Raw genomic sequence first — 21,143 nt, 5'->3', positions numbered from 1 at the left:
GCTGAAGGCAGGCACTCAACTGCTGAGTCACCCAGGTATCCCCAGTAGTTTTGTTTCTTAAAAGCAAGTTAAGAAAAAAACCTGACTTAGAAATTATTTCTAATTTTTTTCATCTATATTAGTATCATGGTAATAATCACTTAACTGCAAGCTGAAAATATCAGGAGTTCAGATTGTAGCACAATTATCTGGAACCTGTATTTTAAAGAATTAATATTATTTGCCTTTAAGTAATATTTCTTTCTGTGCTGGCCTTACTCGTTCTAGACACTGAGCTTGGACTAAGCTAATAAATGCGGCTTAATTATGAGAGAAGTGGCATTGGCTCTTTGTAAACCACATTGAATGTCACTAACGTTTATGAACTAATCAGCGAGATTTTCTAGATCTAAGATCTAATAAAAGACATTCATCTCTGAAATTTAAATAAGCACTTAAAGATGTTTCTGAAAGCAACTTTAGTATCTGTATCTAGCCAGGGAGTTTGAGTGGTAAATTCTAAGGAGACCCCTATAACCAAAAAGGTTTATAATTGGCATTATTCTAACATTCTTGCCAGCACATTAGCAATAAAGCTTGAAAGAGGATGGCGGGCAGACACATTATATTCCCTATACACCACATAGTACCAAGTAGTTCTTCTAGAAGAATTTCACTGATCTGTAAGAAGCAGCTCTGATCAAAGCTTCCCATAGACAATAAGCAGAGGGTTTCAGGGCTATTAATCCATCACTTTTCAAGAGCATTCAGCTGAAACAAATGCTCATACATTGTTAAGGATAAATAATACATATACCTTTTCCTGCAGAGGTGAAATCTCACCAATGATTAAAAATTAGATTCCAGAGGAAAGATGGCTCAGAAGATAGACGATATGCATGGCTCATGAAAATCTGTAATGTGTTGAATTTAAGTGCCTAGCTTTGCATGCCTAATTGGGATGAACCCTATCTTAGCTGCACAAACCAGGAATCACATATCAAGAACAAGACCAGTAAAGTCTTTAACTTTGCAGGGATGTGACAAATAATAAAGTCAGGAGAAAATGTTCTTTTGATGTATCTGTCACGCAGAACAACTTGGCAATATCTACCAAAATTACAAACACTTTGACCTTTTGATCCAGCGATCCCACTTTGAAAAATGTATTCTACAGACTCATTTCAAATATGTAAAAGAACATATGCTGTTTACTGCAGCAAATTGAAAATAGTAAATAAAAGAGAGGGGGATTGGGATGGAGGGAGAGAGAGAAATGGAGGGAGAGGAAAAACTCGAATGTCTATCAGTAAGGTTCAAGCAAAATTATAAATTATGTCTATAAATGGAATATTATATATTGTACTGCAAACAAAGGACAATGTGATTCCCTGTGTACTGCTATAGAGAGATCTCCAAGACATATTTTACATGAAAAAAAGCAAGGTGCATGTTAGCGTATAATAAGCTAACTTTGCTGTATAGAAGGGGAACAATATATATTATTTGCTATTATTTGTGTATACTCTGGAAAGACACATAAGAAACTAATAAAAGATGAAGTACAGGGACTTAGGGTAGGGTTTTGCAATGTATAACATCTTTACGTTGTTTGATTTTTGAACCATGTGAATGTTTTCTGTGCAGAAATTAAATGGTTTTTGAAGAGACTTCTTTTTGCAAACAAATTGAAATTCAAGCCAAATGAAATTTTAACACAACCAAAGCAATTCATAACATCCTGTCTCCCCTCTTTAATAGCGGAGTAAAGCTTACATCTGCCCTCAACTATATCAGATATTTCGGTAAACATTTTTTTCCTCTTAAGTCTGTATTTTTTGTCTGCCTCTTCTTATTCCCACTTACTTAACACCTTAATTGTATTACTTACAGTGACTACGAAGCATTCAGGGATGGAGAGTCTGTGTGAGACTTGACAAACTGAAATTGCATTGTAATTTTTTGGCAGATCTAGATCTTGCAGACCATAATAGATAGCCTGTCTTCTCTATTTTGTCTGCAATATTTATATTACTCACAAGGTTCTCACTTACATTTTAAGGAGGAACAATGAGCAGTGACAGCCTCCTGCCTTCTCATAACAAAACCCTTGCAACAGGTTGCAGTTATAAAACCGTTTTCCCTCTATAAACACCCATTTTAAATCCACTTAAACACTGTTGCCTCTTTGATAGAAGTCTGAGTCCAAACTGAGTGACCTCTCACCTTTTGACTGTTTTACTGAAACAAAGTTTTAAGACTGTGGAATGTCCTCAGGTTAAAAACCAAATTCTCAGTTTTCTTGCATCATATTATTGGCTCATGTATTTTTGTCAAAAGCACCCATCACAAGTGTCCAGGTGGCACTTCAGAGGAGCAGTGAGGACAACGGGTACATATCAACTATAATCTCACAATCCTGGGAATGGCATGAGGATAAATTCCAATTTGGATTTAGAGCCATCAGCCACATCAGTGATTTTGTTATAGAGCAAATCAATTTAGCAAATGGATAGAGGAACATCTCGTTTTAATGAAACATAAAGACTGACAATAAACGGGTATGTGTGTGAGCATGTGTGGAGGGTTATGGAGAACTTTAGCAGCAAGTATTACATACTAGCTGTTGTAAATGCATGGACTCCACAGCCAAATTCCTTGGGTTTGAATCCTGGCTCTGTTAACCAACTGTGTGACTTTGGGCAAGTTACTTAACCTCTCTGTATCTCAGTCTCTTCACTAGGAAGAAGATGGGGATAGCAAGTGCTAACCTCATAGGGATGTCATGAAGACCAAATGGGTTTAATATAAGGTAGAGCATTTAGAATGGGTCCTGGTTGAAAATAAATGCTCATTACTAGTGTTTAGAAGAAACGTGAGAAATAAACATTGTAAGCTCGGACCCCTGGCAATGAGTCATACAACCAGCACCTCTATCCACTTACGGCTCTCCTTCCCCCTGGGTTATGAGTTTGTTGCTCCCCTTTTAATATGCGTGCCTTCAAATAGAGTGCAAGCAAACTATTCCGGTGCTGAAACTGCCTTGAAGAAAAGTGGTAAGACAAAACATTAAACAGTTATTAGAAATTCTTATTTTAAGAACTGATTTCCTGGGGTGCCTGGTGGCTCAGCCGGTTGGGCATCTGCCTTCAGCTCAGGTCATGATTCCAGGGTCCTGGGATAGAGCCCCACATCAGGTTCCCTGCTCAGCAGGGAGCCTGCTCCCCCTGCTTGTGGTGTCAAATAAATTAAAATAAAATCTTCAAACAAACAAACAAATCTGATTTCTTCAGGTTGATCTGTCGGGATCAATTATTATTTAGGTCAGCATTTCAGTGTTTTGAAATATAGTTGTAAAAATGCCACTGACTCAGCAGAATAATGCTAAACTGTATTAGTAAAAAAAACCCAGTTGTGAAGTTCTCTTTAGTTCAGAGTAATGTGGGAAGCCAGCACAAGAACCTCTCATGTGTAGTATATTCAGATATACATATATGCATGCAAATATACATATTTCAATATTTTAATGTTTGTTAAAATAAAGCTCAAGATTTCCAATGTTAGTCTAAAATTTTTGAAGGAATAAACAATTATTATCTAAAGGAGTTACAGTATGATATGCTATTTTTTTTCCATGGATTAACTCCATTCCTAAACCCTGGTGACATTAAAAAGTTAAAAGTAGATGGGGACACCTGGGTGGCTCAAAAGGTTAAGCATCTGCCTTCAGCTCAGATCATGATCTCAGGGTCCTGGGATCGGGTCCCGCCTTGTTTGGGTTCCCTGCTTGGCAAAGAGCCCGCTTCTCTCTCTGATGAATAAATTTAAAAATCTTTAAAAAAAAGTTATAAGTAGATGAAATGACCTATATGAGTTTTAAAAGTTATATGATTAAATTTAAGCTCTGAATTTCTAAGTTGAAGATAACTTCCTTCCCAGAGGAGAGTTGGAAAGAAACATGTGACTTCATTTCTTGAAAGGTAACCTTCTTCATTTACATGCATTCTAGTAACCAGTGGGAATCATAGTATCTTCCAGCCCAATGGATACTGGATGTCTTGACATAGGTCTACCTTGCAAATATACTCAGAGAAGGTCATAATAAATACTAACTAAACAGCATTTGGCATAGAATTTAAAAGTATACCCTGAAATTTGAGTAAGGGGAAGAAATATTTAAACAGATCATGATACATCCTTCTGGAACACTGAGAGAGAAGTTAATAGATTCGGTCTTCTAATTACAGAAATAAAGTACAGTTCTTGGAACTTCATTCTTGATATAAGGTTAACTCATTGCATCTTACCAATAAATTATTGATAAGTGGGTAGGATTCAAGTGTCCCAAACTCCAATTCTTACAGAAAATTATTTTCAAAAGGCAAAAAAGTGTCACTTGAAAAAAATGTAAATTTTTAGTACATCAAATTGAGGTTTTCATCCTTACTCAAAAAAGAGGATGCCAAGTACCTCAAAGGGAGGTCTTTATCCTTAAGAGGATAAAAAGGGAGTATGAAGAACATGTTAGAAGCATAAAAATTTGCTAACACTAAAGCAATGACATGTTTCCTATGAATCTTTTTGCAGTTTTCATATCTAACTGGCAAAATTCCAATGAAATTTGTGTGAAATGGTCAAATTCTTCCCAGCTTCAGCCAACTCCCCAGAGGACTCAACCACAGCAGTGATGTCAACCTTTGGCTATATAAGAATAAATCACAGATCTTGACCCAGACCTCCAGAAAAAAAATCAGAACACAAAGAGAAAGTGGACTTGGATTTTTAATTTTTTTAAAGATTATCTATATATATATATATATGTCTTAATAAAAAGTGCAAAGAATAGACCTTCATGTTTAAATTATATTCTAAAATAAAATATATATTTCCATTAGCTGCAGGAGACAACTGGCAAGTAAAGAGCCTGAGAGATCCCAGTCCCTCTCCATCACTACAATGGACATATATTAAGGAAGCACCTATGAAAAATAGAGTGTTCACAACACATCTGGTAACACAGATAGCTTCTGGGTGTACTTGAAAGCAGTTTGTTTGCGTTTTCAATCTAACATGAAATGAAGGGAAAAATCAAATTCATAAACAGAAATGACATTGCTTAGAACAATCTATTATTTTGTATTCCTGTTTTGTATGCCCTAGAGCCTAGCATTCGCCATGGAGCAAGTCACGCTCACGCATGCACTAGTAAGAGCCATCACCGGTGTGCCTAGAATGGGGGTCAGTGCTCTGTGGTCGGGACACTGCTGCTCTTAGCAACATAGATGAAAGGTTGGGCGAGAACTGAACTCGCATTTCTCTAAGTGAACAAAATTTAAAACAGATCATCATAACATGTGGCTCTCTTACACGTAGCTCCTGTTTTGGGCTTATTTTCACCAAAAGGTTTTAGAGAAACAAGGTGTAGAATATCCACTGCTTTCTTATGTATTCATGGTCATGGTGGCAATAGGTTGCAGAAACAAGAGAAACTTAATAATAACAACAACAAAAGAAGACACAGGACTCTGAACTTTTTTTTTTCTCCTGTAAAGCAATCTGAGCTATTTCAACAATTCAACTTCAAAAATTGATTTCTGTCGTGGCTTCAGTAGCCACATGCGGGAACGGAGGATCCCTTGGTTTTGAACTAGCTTTCTTCTATTACTCCTTTCCTTTTTTTCTCAACTGAAAGAATTTCTATTTTAGAAAAGATATGTTCTATACACTGTGCCTGCAGCAACATATCCGTAATACTGGCTCCGACAGCATTTTGCCTCATAAATGCCGGTAATAGGCTCTTGCTGCATGTGAATAAAGTCTATATTAAAATATAGAGAAGCTGCTGCTGCCACCGATTAGGCATAACTTTTAGACTCAAAAGGTCCATGGTCTCTTGTCTCCTTCTTTTTGGCCTGTTATAAAAATAATTTGGGTTACAAGTGTCTACACAGCACCAATTTTATTTCAAAAGCAGCATCTTTACCCAGCCGCCCAAATAAATCTACAAGTACGCATGCTCAAATAGCTTTTCTCTTTTACTTCTGTTCTGTAGCTCTAAAAGACCGGTAATTGCATTAGACTTTGTCTCAATCAAAAATTGTTCGGCAATTATTAAAACCATCAATTACAATGCCCTAAAAATACCCACATCCACTGAATTAGATGAGAAGTTCCCCTGACATGCAACTGTATAATAGAGGGATTATGCCTGCAGTTGATGGACACTGTGTTCTGTCGAACAGAAGGTCTCTAATAGTAAAAAAAGCATTTCATAAAACTTTGTCATATATAAAATATCTTATTGTGACCATTCCACTTATGATTAAAGCACAACGTAAGTGTTTGCTCTGCCTTCTGCTGTGGGACAGTCAGGGGTCATACAACCTCGAAAAATAAGAGTGCATCTGTTTCCCAGGCTGACAAAAGCGGCGGGCTCAATTACACTGTTTCTCTCTCAAACTCGTCTGCACTCATGCACACATACACAAAGCACCCACGGTTTTTATCTTCATGACACTGTTGCCACACTTTTTTTTTTCCCACTTCCAAAAATCTGTCAGGAGAATGTGATTGCAAAATAATTATTCTTGTCTATACCCAGACTGGATCACCATTGCTCATTCTTGTGATTTTGAAAGATAAAGTCTGCGACAGAAGGAGAATGGGCTTCATTCATCTTTCTCAAACCCTTTGGTTTCTACCTTTAATGTTACGGTGAATGTTGACTTGACTCAGGAGGCCTGGGTCAAAGGCTTTATAGATACTGAACCTGAAGTGCATTAAGAGAATAAATATCTGCTGTTATGGCATAGGAGAAATTTTAAAAAGTAGCGATAATAATCACAACTCTGCAGATGTGAAGAATTTATGAGTCATCTAAAAATTTCATAAGAAATTAAAGACTTTTGTAGGAGCGGTGGAATCACATAACAAAGGTCAAAAGGCCAAATGTAATCCGATAACGATTACATTCTCTGAAAATACTTCATGTGCATATCGTCTGCCCTTAGTGATGCCGTCTTCCCCGAGTCTCCCATCTGCAAACACGGTGGACCAAGAGAAACGTCTACCAAACAAAGGGGTCACCCTGATTAACAAAGGACTAAAAAGAACAAACGTAAAGATTCCAGGGCAGGTGGGGGAACTAGTGCTTTAAATATGCGTCTGCAGAAAGTATGACTTGGAGGCAATTCTGAAGTTTTGACACTTAGACTTTACTCATAGATTAGGCAGCGTTGTTCTTCTGTGAGGGCAGCTAAGTTGAAATGTGAAACAAAAAGAACCGCCCAATTACGACATCACAGAATTCCAGGGAGGAACTGGGAATCAAAACTCTCTTTGATTAAAATTTCCCACTTTTAATGCAAAGTGCAAGAGCCAGGGCTTCAAGTGACGACACAGGCAGGGAAGTCCCGACACGCCTCTCCTGGACGGCCTGACTTTTCTCTCTCTTGACCCCCTCACACACACCATGAAGAGCCTGTTAGCTAATTCCCAACTCTCCCGGCACGTTTATCCATCTCTATTGGATTCTTCATAAAGTCAGGCCTCTATTCCCAATGGTTTAAGGTGATGAGAGATAGCTAGATATGAGGAAATATCATCAATTAGCAAAAATAAAAAGAACTGTGGAATGTGACACATTTCATATTATGGAAGTAAGGGTGGGCGTCATGTGTGCACAACACTGAAATGGACACCATGACTTCCAAAGGGACCAGGCTGCTCTGCCTTGGGCTGCCAGAACAGCAGCGAGGTTTCCTGGAGTTCTAACTCTCCATCCGCTCCTCTTCAAGATCCTAACAGAGTTACAGGTTCTAACTGAACACCTGAGTTCAGAATCAGGTCGAAAATGCTTAAAACATTAAATTATTTCAAAAGGGAGAAATGAAAAAAACTGCCCACACTGAGAAAAGAGAAGTTACTTATGGACAGAATAAAACTGTTAGGTAAACGTGCTGACACAAGTCAACATGAAAAACTGAACCAACACAGGAAAGGAGGGAGAGAGGGAGGGGAAATGGAAGAACTGGCCCTTCCCATAAAGATCCCTGCTCCTGATTGAACTCCTACAAGTTACCCTGCTGAGGGGGGACACACTGTTCATGCTTTCTTCACAAGTAAACCTAAATGGTCACGATAACCAAGCGGTAGACATATCCCAGTGAACACAGTACGAAATTGGTGATTTCTTGGTCATCTTTCATGAGGGAGGGCACATGGACTGGAGATGTGGCCAATTCTGCTGGCTGAGCTGAAGAACTCTGTGGTAGAAAATGCCAAAAACAGCCCCCTACCCATCCTAGGGGGAAAAATATACAAAACCCCCCAAAACCTAAACAAAACAAAACAAAACAAAAACCACCTTCTCCCTCCTAAAGAAAACCACGTTGAAAACAAATGCCCTGCAAGAAGTCCTTATGTATGTGTTTTTACAAGGCTGGTAGAGGTTATTTTGTTTTGGATTCCACATAAATTTTATCTCCATCCCTAATGCCAAAAGAATGCAGTGCCCGAGAGCTGTACTTCATTTCCTCTGGGCCAAAGGGTGCTTCATGGTCAAAATAGTAGAGAAGCATGTTGCTTGTGGGTAACTGCACTAGAGTTTTTAATTGTTTCTTTAGTTCTGCAACTGTTTGGTCCAGACGAATGCTCATTTCTTCCACCTGGTCGTTAAAGTGGACTTCTACTTTCGCACTGCTCTGGGGTCTGAGGTCCACTTCTGCCAAAGGCTCCAACTTCCCATATTTTGTAATCAGTTCATGATACCTAGAAAGATAAGAAAACAGTGTCAGCTTAAGCCACTAGCACATGAACTACAAGAAAACTAGACTGCTACAACCCTGTTCTAATATCATCTCCATCTATCCATCTACCTGGTGAACTATTTGTGTAATCTGTGATTTGCTACAGTTGCCCTTCTGAGGCCACAGTAAAACCACATCCTTGTGGATAGGAGAATTTGCCCTAAAGATGGTCACCATGCCTGTTATTCATCATTATAGAAGAACAGACTTGGGGAGGAAAGGAGAACCTAGAAAAGTAGACACTACAAGGATTATAGAGAGAAGTCTAATCACAAGAACTTGCTTTCTTGGGTGTCACCATCAAGAAGAGCATATATCTAAGCATGTGTTGCTTGGTAACCGATGAGAAGATGAAAGGAGGCCAGTTTCTGACTACCAGAGAAGACAACTTACAAATGACAACAAAAAATCTAGTTGTATGTGAGCTGTTAATCCAGCCTTTTCACTGATGCTTTGTTTGAATGTTCCAGGCTCGTCTCATTGGCTGTCATACAAGGACTTTGTAGAAGAGTCAAGAATACATTCTTGTGTGGTGCCTGGGTGGCTCAGTCGGCTGAGCATCTGACTCTAGATTTTGGCCCAGGTCATGATCGCAGGTCATGGTCTCAGGGCTGTGAGACTGAACTCTGTATTGGGCTCCATGATTAGCGGGGAGTCTGCTTGAGACTCTCTGTCTCCCTCTGCCCCCTTCCCTGTGCTCTCCCCTGCCTCCACTCTCTCTAAAATAAATACATAAATGTTAAAAAAATACATTTTTGTGAAAAAGTGGAAAGTGGCAAATGAGGAATAAAGTTCCTTGATTGAGGCAGGAATAAAGAGAAAAGTGAGTTATAGAGGTGAAACTAGGGCCCACAAGGTGAAATTTCCCCTGTGGTAAATCCTGTCTCCAATGCCAGCCTTGCAGAATCTAGGTCTGATTTTACTGAGGAAGTGGTACAGTTTTCTACAAATCAGAGAAAGAAAAAAATGATGAAGATCTGATATCAGCTTTACTATACCCAAGACCTACTGATCAGGATCAGAATGCAATGGTCATGTAAGACTATTCCCCCACTCTACTTTTAGCTTTAGCTCAGTTAAATCAATGTTATGAGGCTGGTAGATATTAAAGACGTGGTAAGATGTGTGAGGGTAAGGATGGCGGTAATAATTTTCATCAAAGGGAGTAACAGGATATGGTAAAACAGTACTGGCTTTGGAGTCAGGAGATCTGACTTCAGCGTCTTCACTCCATCTTATAATTAGCTGTGTGACTTTTCAGCTCAATCCCTTTGTACCTCAGTTTCCTTATTAGTAAACTTGGGATTAAAAAGTCTGCCCTTTCTACCTTATAAAACAGTCAAGAGAATTATAGAAAACAATAGATGAATAAGTACTTTGTAAAAACTAAGTTCCTATACAAATAAAGAATATCAGCATTACATTCCTATTCTGAAATTCACATTCAAACAGACATATTCCTCTAGAAAATAATTTATTGAAATCTATTTAGAACTTCGTGGAAAAGATGGTGGCATGATGAAACAGACTACGAATCTTCTCCCAGAACTTGTGTCAAGAACAAGGGTAGTTTTTAAAAGGATAAAAATATCACCAGCAATGATTAACATAAGAAGAGAGGGAATAACCTTACTGCGATAGGCTTTTAAAAGGAACCAGCTGTGTACTATATGGTTCTGCTATGCAAAGATCCTAATCCAACCACCAGCATCCATTATGGGAAAAGAAGCTAAAGAGTACACTCCTGAATGTACTAACACCTCCGAGTTTGGGAAAATTGGGCTAATGGTTAAGGAGCAAGCCAGAAGGAAGGCTGAGGAAACACTTGGGAGACTAGAAGCCTCTCTGTCCCACGGCCTGGATGTCAGGATCTCAGCAAAGGCCAGCAAATCAAACCAAACCAAAACAAGCCCAAAGAAACAAAAAACAAAAATACCAGCACTTGAAATTTTCCAAGGCTCCAAATTAAAAAAGTGAAATGATTCAAACTCTAAAGGTATCTTTCCCTACCCCTATCTCCTAGTATATGCCTTCAAACAAGTGAAACTAGGCTCTGATAATTTAACAAAATCTCAGAAAAAACAACAGAACACACAGGGTCAGATAAAAGCTGAACCCAACTCCAGAGATGGTTTCTCTTCAGACTACAGAAAATTAGAACTGTAACACCCCCACTCTTAAACTCCGCCTAGGAGAGACAAAAGAAACAATGGTGAAGGGGTCAAGGAGAGTTTACTTATACTGCGTTTCAGTAAAGACATGGCCTGGAGAGAGGTCCCCACTTTTAAGCATAAGCAAGAAGACACAAAATGGCAACAAGGCATACACCACAGCAAAAGGAATAAAAAAACACACAGAGTAGGTAAAAGGCAGAAACAGAACTCAAACTGAAAGAAAACACAATTGGAAGCAAGAGATTTAGAACTCTTAAGTGCATGAATAAATAAAACAAGAGCTCAATGACAAATAATATACAGAATGAGATAAAAAGAAAGATCGCAGAGCCAGTGAAACAAATTGAGGTGCAAAACAATGTCATTGCTGACCAAAAAAACAAGTTAGAGGGCATGACCCAGGAGTATTATACCTTGCCAAGTTTAGGTTCAGAAATAAATTTAAAAGGTAACTATTCTGAAACAGGAAGAACTTAGGAAATAGGGCCCCCATGTGTCCTTCTAAAAAAGAAAAACATTGATCAACAGTGAGATTAAAGAACTAGTGGTAAACCCTAAATCTATTTAAATATAAAACTAAAATTTACAAGAATAATTATATAACCCTAGACTTATTTATACTTGACACTATGGCCAACGAAATTAATCTCAACTGTAAACGTATTTGTACACAAAATTATGACCCATGGGCAGAAACTAGCCTACTGGCTACAACTGGCTAAGTCCATCTACAAATTAAATGACCTATAAATTAAGTGACCTATAAATTAGGACACTAAGATCCAACAGTTTTCTAAAAATCAACACATCCTGAAATAATTCATTGTCTCTTGCCAATCATCTTTTCTTCCGGTCTTTCTTATGTCAGTAAATGGCACCACAAACTACCTACTCATCCCAGCTGGTAACTGGACAGTCATCCTGATTCCTTCCTACCCTTTCCCCCACCTTTCCCATTCAATCAACTGCCATGTCCTAACAATTTGATTCCTAAATACTTCCTGAATCTATGTGCACTTGTCTTGCCCACTTGTCTCATAAATTCAAGTCATGTTGATGTAGGAATGAGTTAGGGGTGGGCGGGGCTAAGCAAGGAAAGATAAGGGAAATACCCAGTCAGGCGTCCAGGAATCTGTGGGCTCCCATAAACCCGAAGGACACCAAAAGACCCCAGATTCAGGCTCCTACCCATCCCAAGGAAACAGAGCTAAGACAGTAAAAACAAAAATAAACCTGGCTCCCTAGGTCCAAATTGTTAGGGAGTATTCCCCTTAAATGGCTACCCGTTCACAGACACCCCAGATGTAGAGAAATATTATGGAGGAGATATTAACCAGAGAGAAGGGAACACCTTTGTTTGTGCTCATGATATTTACAAACATCTTGTTTGTCACAAGTCCACCATGTTTGTTCTAACTATAGACCTGAAAATTACAAACACCCTGATACTGACAAGAAATTAACCAAGTTTCCTTGTCTGTTTCCTATAAAAGACAGACTATAAAAGCCCTCAGTGGCAACCCTGTGGGGCCCCTATTGCTTTTAAGAGCTTTCTATCTCTGCTTAAGAAAACCTCTAACAGGGGATCCCTGGGTGGCGCAGCGGTTTGGCGCCTGCCTTTTTGGCCCAGGGCGGGATCCTGGAGACCCGGGATCGAATCCCATGTCGGGCTCCCGGTGCATGGAGCCTGCTTCTCCCTCTGCCTATGTCTCTGCCTCTCTCTCTCTCTGTGACTATCATATATAAATAAAAATTAAAAAAAAAAAAGAAAACCTCTAACACTTTGCTCACTCTGTTGTCAACGAGATTCGAGACAAGAACCAAGCTCTCTTGTATCAATATCATTAAGAACCTGAAGTGCTAGAACGTTCTGTGGATGAGCCACTTCAGCATCTATTCCAGCCTCCTCTGGAATGCCTTCTTCCTGAACTTCTAAGACTGGGAAAGTGTAGACATTCAGCAACCCTGGGGACAAATATAATGGATCTAGTAGATGGTGTGGGCCCAGTTTGGGTACAGGCTCCCTCATTACCAAATTGCAGTTCAAACACTGTGTTCCTGGAGTCAACAGCCCTGGCAGCAGTTTACTGAACACCCCAGGGTGTGATCTAGCACCAGAGACAGCAGCTTCTTGAGTTTCTCCTCTGATTCCACCAGAGGCAGCAGTACCATTGGTGGGCCAGTTCTGTGGTACCATCCTAAAGGCCATCCTAGAGACACAGCCCTTCCAAAAATTTCTGTAAGCACCTATTCTCCATAAGAAATCCCTTTCTTCTCAATATAGTGAGCCTGTCAGAATAAAGCCTGAACTCTATCATGGCTGTGGAAGGCAGAATTTTTCCCCACAATATTTATCCCCTGGTGCTAGTCTCAAGGTCATATTGTTATTCTGCACTGTTGACCTTAAGACAGGAGAATTCACTGAATGGGCCTCATCTAATCCTATGAATTGCTAAAAGCAGAGAAGTTCCTTTAGGCAGCAGCAGAGGAGGATATCCGAGAGATTCCAAGCATGAGGGAACTTGATACGTCGTTGCTGGCTTGAAGATGAAGGTGGCCACATGGAAAGCCTGAGAAGGAATAGAATTCTCCCACCATCCTGAGTGAGCCTGCAAGCTCATTTTTCACCAGAGCCTCCAGGAACAGACACATCCTTGCTATAAACCCTTGATTTTGGCCTTGTGAGAACCTAAGCAGAGAACCCAGGTAAGCCACATTGTGCCCTCACTTCTGACCCACAGAAACTGTGACATAACAAGTAGCTATTGTTTTAAATCACTAAGTTTAGGGTAATTCGTTACAGCAATATAGAAAATTAAGTGACTAAAAAAGGCCCTTCATTATTTGGTTCCTTCATAACTTTGCATCCTTATTTTGTATCTTAAACATTATCACTTCTGCACCTGCCTTTCCACTTGTTTAAATCTTAAAATCATTGTTTGTTTTTAACTTGCAGGTAAAGCCACTTATCTTTTGTATATGGATAAAGGTTTTGGATTTTTCTCTAATTTATTCTATAAAAATGAAAGAAAACACCAAATACGCTCCCCTAAAAGTTACATAAGTAAAAAGTATGATTTCTTTTTAAGAGGGTGGGGAGGAGCAGAAGGACAGGGGGAGAGAGAGAATCTTAAGTAGATTCTGATGGGGGCACCCAATCTCATGACCCCAAGATCATGATCTCAGTTGAAATCAAGAGTCAGACATTTAAACTACTAAGCCACCCAGGTCCCCCTAAAACATATGATAGTATGATTTGAAGATAATATGTTTAATCCCCATTTTCTTATTTTGGGTTGTTTTAAGCAGGGCAAATCAGTAAATATAAGAAATCATGATTCTACTACATTGTCCAGTATATTTCAGAAACCAATTTCTTCCTAGTGTTCCAGTTTGGGTATTTTATTCATTATTCAACAGTCTATCCAAACTGAACTATCACTGCAAACTTGGTGTTATCTGAGCTTTTATCATCAACCCCAAAGCTATAGTCTTAAGCGGTAAATGGTTTCTGATGACTAAGCATTCTTTAAGACAATCTCAATTTATATTAATATTCTTAATCATTACTTCTATCTGATTATTATATAATTACTATCGTATGGAAGTACTGATTGAGAATAGAAGTACTGACTGAGGATATTAACACTGTTCCACCATAATCTTATAACAGAAAATGACCAATCACAAGAGGAACCAAATTTACTACATATGGCATAAAGATCAACATGACCACATAAGCAACTGAGAAATTTTTTAAAAAAGATTTTATTTATTTATTCATGAGAGACACAGAGAGAAACAGAGGCAGAGACACAGGCAGAGGGAGAAGCAGGCTCCATGCTGGAAGCCTGACATGGGACTCGATCCTGTGTCTCCAAGAGCACACCCTGGGCTGATGGCGGCACTAAACCGCTGAGCCACCCGGGCTGCGTGCAACTAAGAATGTTAAGTGGAAACAGAATGCTAAGTGGAACCTTGTGAAAACATTACCATAGGCAAACTGGCATTGTGTTTTCTTTCTTCCTATTAAAGAAAAACTCCTCTTGACAGAAGAGCTTCTTCTAAATTTAGGGGTCTATGTATCACAAGTAGTTAGAAAGCAGGCTACTGGTAAAATGAACACAGGCAAGCCTTCATACATGAGGTGCTGTGGCATACCTGCCTAATGTGATAGACATATGAGCAGATTTCAGTAGCATGACAGTCAGACTGAAAGAGGTATGCCCTTCTTCCTACAGCCCATTTTCATTCTTGATTCCTAAGATACCTGAGAGCATTTCCTCACTCACAATTCAGTCACAGGTCTATGACTCTAGAATAAGTGAAGACTTGACATACTACTTAGACTGCAGTTTCCTACCATAAATCTTAGTCTGAGAGTGAATTTAGAATAAAACCTAAAACTCAAAGATGGATGGAGACAAAGGCTAATTCATTCTCAGCTCTGAGTAGCCTTATAAACTAAATAATATAAACAGGGATCCCTGGGTGGCGCAGTGGTTTGGCGCCTGCCTTTGGCCCAGGGCGCGATCCTGGAGACCCGGGATCGAATCCCACATCAGGCTCCCGGTGCATGGAGCCTGCTTCTCCCTCTGCCTATGTCTCTGGCTCTCTCTCTCTCTCTCTCTGTGACTATCATAAATAAATAAAAATTAAAAAAATAAAAATAAATAAATAATATAAACAGTAAATATTTAACACAAATATTTAAGAAACTGGAAAACTAAAATAAGCTTAGACCAGGAGCTTTTTAGGTATCAGAAAGCTTCCACATTTGGACTTCATGTTTCCATTTCCATAAAAGGTATAGTTAGAATCTCAAGGAACATCCTAGAGCAAAATGATGGGATTTACATTTTGTGCACGTGCGTATACTGCAATGGGATGATCAGTATCTAGCCCTTACAACTTCCTAGGGGTATACTCAAACGTGGCCTATGCAGTACTTTTAAGGTAACAATTCTGTTAATCTATTGTTCCTCAAATGCAGACTCATATTGAATTAACTGGAGTCTTTATTTTAAAATAAGGCTATCTTACTCCAAAATAAATCCCTAATATCTACATCTCTCTCTTTAAGGAATGTGACCAATAAAACATGAAATATCTCTGATGGTACAGTATGAAAAACATTCATTTCCCAAGGTATTACGAAGCATTTAAAATATTTTCCAAACATCTAATTGCTGTTGTTTAACCTCTCTGGCTATGGTATGCTTCCTCTTATTTTGACATGGCATACCAAAGAAATCTCCTTAACATTCTACAAGTGGGTTTTCATACACTACTGAAACAGTTTTCTCAACGTCACCAATACCCTATTATCAAAATACATAAACATCACTTCTTAGACACAGAAAGGACCTTAGAGATCACCTATTACATATTTTACAGAAATAGTAATTTGGACTGATTTGTTAACCCAAAAATCTAAAGACGGTGGAAGTTAGAATTCAGGTCTTGTTCTCAGACCATCATTCTGCCTTAGTTCTCATCACTTTAATGGTTTGCTAGAGTAATGAACACTGTTCTAGAAATTCTCTTCTCCTTTCTACATTTCAAATGTCCCTTTTCAATATATCCTTACAGGTTCTAATTCCTCTTTTGACCATCTACACTTATACACTTGGATAGTTCTCAAGATTCCTTCCTGGATTCTCTTCCGTTTTCTCTTTATGATCTTCTATCACAGATCTCATCGTCTTATTTAGCTTAAGCCATAGATGTTTCCCCACTTGTCTTCTTCAAGCTTCCATATTTTATCTACTTCCAAAATATTTATTCTCACCTTTCATACATAGCAAAGTATCTTGAGCTGAACTTAGTATTTTTCATACTATTTTTCATCAAAGTTTAAGTCATAGAATTTGTTTGAACTCATTATTTCTTAAATTCAAGTGCTGTCAAAATTACCTAGTGAATGGATAAACAGAATGTGACCTATTCGTGTAATAAAATATTACACTAAAGTTAAAAGAATTATTCGAATCTACATTTATCAGTATGATTAGGACTTTGATCAAAATGACTCCGTAAATTCACAGTTTAATATACTTCTGCTCCAAACATAGAGTAAAATGGATAAAATATGAAAGGCCGAATTCCAAGAAGACATAGCCCAGGCTCAAAAATAATATTCTACATTTCTACAGATCAGACACAGAAAAGAAATACAAAGCATACAACTAAAACCACAGAACCACTGGACTCCAAATCCAAAATAGGTAGTGGCAGTCAGGAGCTAAAGTCCGGTTTAGGAAAGGAGATTAAAAGTACTCCACGAAGAGAGTCAGGTTCACTGCATGAAGCAGGGGTAGGGTTGGAGGGCTGTGAGGCTGGACATAAAATAATGCAAAAAAACTGCTATAGATCCACTGCCTAGGGCTACCTCTTTAGAGCAAAGATTCTAGATAAAAGAAGGAAAAAGATAGCTCTACCACCAGGAATTGCATCAAATCACTTGCTGCCTAAGTGACTAGATATGTACTAACTGCAATTACTGTGGGACAAGAGTCTAGAGAGCTACTTAGAGACAACTGCAAAACTATTATACAGGGAAAGCTAAAATTGAACAGGAAGACATAACAATCTTCAGTGTGTATCAAGATAATGAAGCAAATACCAATAGAACTGAAAGTAAAAATAAACAAGTTCACAATTACAGCTAGAGAACACAACACTCCTTTCTCAATAACTGATAGACCAACAAAACAAAATACTGTTAACAATACAAAACATCTGAATACTACTAATAACTTGAACTGGTGTTTATAAAACATACTTCTCAACAACATTAGAATACACATTTTTTCTAGTATGTATAGAGTATTGACCAAAATAGACCATATTCTAGGCCAAAAACATATCTCAATAGGTTTAAAAGAATTAAAGTAATACAAAATATGTTATCTTACTATGGCAAGAAATTAAGCTGGAAAATCTCCAAGTATTTGAGAAATACACAACACACTTTAAATAACTGTAGTAATAGGTCAAAGAGAAAGTTACAAGGGAAATTAGAAAATATTCTGAATTCAATAAAAATTAAAATGGAATATACAAAAAAGATATAATGTAACTAATGCAGTGCTCAGAAGGAAATCTATATAATTAAATGTTTATAAGACAAAGAAGAAAGGTCTTAAGTCAATGATCTAAGCTCCTACCTTAAGGTGCCAGAAAAAGATGATAAAATTAAACCCAGGGATCCCTGGGTGGTGCAGCGGTTTGGCGCCTGCCTTTGGCCCAGGGCGCGATCCTGGAGACCCAGGATCGAATCCCACATCAGGCTCCCGGTGCATGGAGCCTGCTTCTCCCTCTGCCTGTGTCTCTGCTTCTCTCTCTCTCTCTGTGACTATCATAAATCAATCAATCAATCAATCAATAAATAAATATATATTAAAATAAATAAATAAAATTAAACCCAAAGCGAGAAAAGATATAATAAAAATATGAGCAGAAATCAGTGAAATAAAATGCAGGAAAAAAAGATAAAGAAAACCAATGAGACCCAAATCTGGATTTTTAAGAAAAGATTTTAGGTACTTATTTAGAGAGAGAGAGCAAGAGCAAGAGCAAGAGCGAGAGCGCACATGTGCATTCATCCAAGCAATGGGGAGGAGCAGAGGGAGAGATTCCCCAGCAGACTCTGCATGGAGCCCAACCCAGGCTTGATCCCATGACCCTGAGATCATGATATGAGCTGAAATCAAGAGCTGGATGCTTAATTGACTGAGACACCTAGGCATCCCCCAAATCTGGATCTTAAGATAAGCAAATCTAATAAACCTGTCACCAAACTTATCAAGAAAAGAAGATACAATATCAGGATTGAATCAAAGAACATCACAACAGACCATATAGGCTTTAAAGGTTTATAGTAAGTGAATATTATGAATATGCCCATATATTCAATAACTGAGATGAAATGGATGAATTCCTGCAAAGACACAAGCTACCAAAGCTTATTCAAAAGGAACAGATAACTTGAATTCTTGTACCTATGAAATAAATTTAATCATAGTTAAAACTTCCAGCAAAGAAAACACCAGGCACAGATGGCTTCACTGACAAAATTCTACAAAATATTTAAGAAAGAATATTAACACTATACAAACATTTTTAGAAAAGAGAAACAAAAACTCACAAACTCATTTTATGAGGCTAGTGCTATCCCAGTATTAAAATGAGAAAGACACTGCAAGAAAATTATAAATCAATATCCCACATGAACAGATACAAAAATCATCAACAAAATATTAGCAAATGAAATCCACCAATGTATAAAGAAGATAATACATTATAACCAAGTGAGATTTATCCCAGAAATTCAAGGCTGGTTAAACATTAAAAAACAAAAAAACAGCAAATATAATGGACACACTAAATGACAAAAATCACATAAATTTTTCAACAGATGCAGAAAAAGAATGAGAAAGGAAAAAAAGAAAAATTAAAAAGTAATATAGATTGGAAGAGAATACATATGGGGTGCCTTGTGGCTCAGTTGGTTAGGTGTCTGCTTTTAGTTCAGGTCATGACCCAGGATCCTGGGATCGAGCCCCACATCAGGCTCCCTGCTCAGGGTCTGCTTCTCCCTTTCTCCCTCTGCCTCTCCCCCGTGCCCCACCCTGCTCATGTTCCCTCTCTCTCAAATAAATAAAATCTTAAAAAAAAAAAAGGAAGAGAAAATATACACTGTGTCTCAAGACAACATGATTGTTTTTAATCTACAAAAGAACTACTAGAAGTAATAAGTTGATTAGCAAGTTTGCAGAATACAGGTCAATATATCAAAATCCCATGTACTTCTATATCTAGCAATGAACAATTGAAAATTGAAAAAAAAATTAAAGTACTATTTATAACAGGACTGAGATACATGAAATCCTTAAGTACAAATGTAACAAAAATATGAGCAGGATTTACACGTAGAAAAATACAAAACACCAACTTCTGAAATAAATCAAATAAGACTTAAATAAATGAGATATACTGGTTCATGAATAGAAAGACTCAATATTATTAAGATGTCAATCCTATTCAAATGGTCCTACACATTTCACACGACAATCAAAATACCAGCAGAATTTTTTTCTATAGTTCAACAAGCTTATCCTAATATTTATATAAAAAGGCAAAGAAACTACAATAGCCAAAATAACTGAAAAGATCAATGTTGCAGGACCCACACAACCTGATTTTCAAGACTTCCTATAAAGTGACAGGAATCAAGACAATATGATACTGAGAAAGGACAGACACATAAATCAATGGAAAATAACACAGAATCCAGAAGTAGAGTCTGCCTATATGATTAACTCATTTTCCACAAAAGTGTAAAACCAATTCAATAGAGAAAGGATAGTCTTATCAATAAATGCTGCTAGAACAATTGACACTCATATGCCAAAATTAAAACAAAAGAAATTCATACCTTACATTATATACAAAAGTTAGCTCAAATGAATCAAAAGCTTAAACAGAAAACAAACCTATAAAATGTCTAGAAAAAACATACATGAAAATCTCTGTGATCTTGGATTAGTCAAAAATTTCTTAGATATCACACTAAAAGCATGATCCATAAAGAAAACCAATAAAGTCAATGTTACCAAAATTTAAAACTTCTACTTTTGAAAAACCGTTGAAAGAATGAAATGACAATCCAGACTGAGAAAAAAATTTACAAAACACATATCTGGTAAGAGATATATACCTGGAGTATTATAATGAACTCTCAAAATCCAATATGAGAAAATAAAAAAACCTACTACAAAAATGGGCAAAAGATTTTAACAGATACCTCACCAAAAAAGGTATTTGAATGGCCAAAAAGGCTCTTAAGAATATGTTCAACATTATTAGTCATTAGGGAAGTGCAAATTAAAACCACAATGAGATACCCACTATACATTTATTAAAATGGCTAAAATTAAAGAAATGAAACAAAAATTAAAAAAAAAAAGACAGCAAAGCAAAAAACCTAAAAATACCAAGTAGTGATTAGGATGTGGAGTAACAGGAACTTTCACATGTTGCTGGTGGGAAAGCAAAATGGTGTACGACTTTGGAAAACAGCTTGGCAAGTTAAATATACACTTTCCATGTGACTTAGCAATTTCACTTCTTGGTATTTACCCAAGAGAAATAAGAACTAATATTCACACAGAAATCTGTG

At 37.6% G+C, this 21,143-nt stretch overlaps 1 protein-coding gene across 8 annotated transcripts in view; it reads right to left on the bottom strand.

Moving 5' to 3' along the window:
* Positions 1 to 4,743: 4,743 nt before the first annotated feature.
* TBCEL (tubulin folding cofactor E like) overlaps positions 4,744 to 21,143 on the bottom strand; it is a 73,333-nt gene continuing 56,933 nt past the window's right edge. For 6 of the 8 annotated variants that reach the window (XM_077893893.1, XM_077893892.1, XM_077893890.1 and 3 more), the window contains one exon: positions 4,744 to 8,748. In XM_077893893.1, coding sequence (XP_077750019.1) covers positions 8,430 to 8,748 — 319 coding nt within the window. In that variant the 3' untranslated portion in view covers positions 4,744 to 8,429. Of the gene's footprint in view, positions 8,749 to 12,751; positions 12,926 to 21,143 lie in introns of all 8 variants that reach the window. The other 2 variants (XR_013376966.1, XM_077893896.1) reach the window with 2 other exon arrangements.

This window comes from Canis aureus, chromosome 3, assembly GCF_053574225.1.
Source record: "Canis aureus isolate CA01 chromosome 3, VMU_Caureus_v.1.0, whole genome shotgun sequence".
Lineage (NCBI taxonomy): Eukaryota > Metazoa > Chordata > Mammalia > Carnivora > Canidae > Canis > Canis aureus.
Note: the sequence above shows the minus strand (reverse complement) of the source record. Positions and strands in the feature narration are given on the sequence as shown.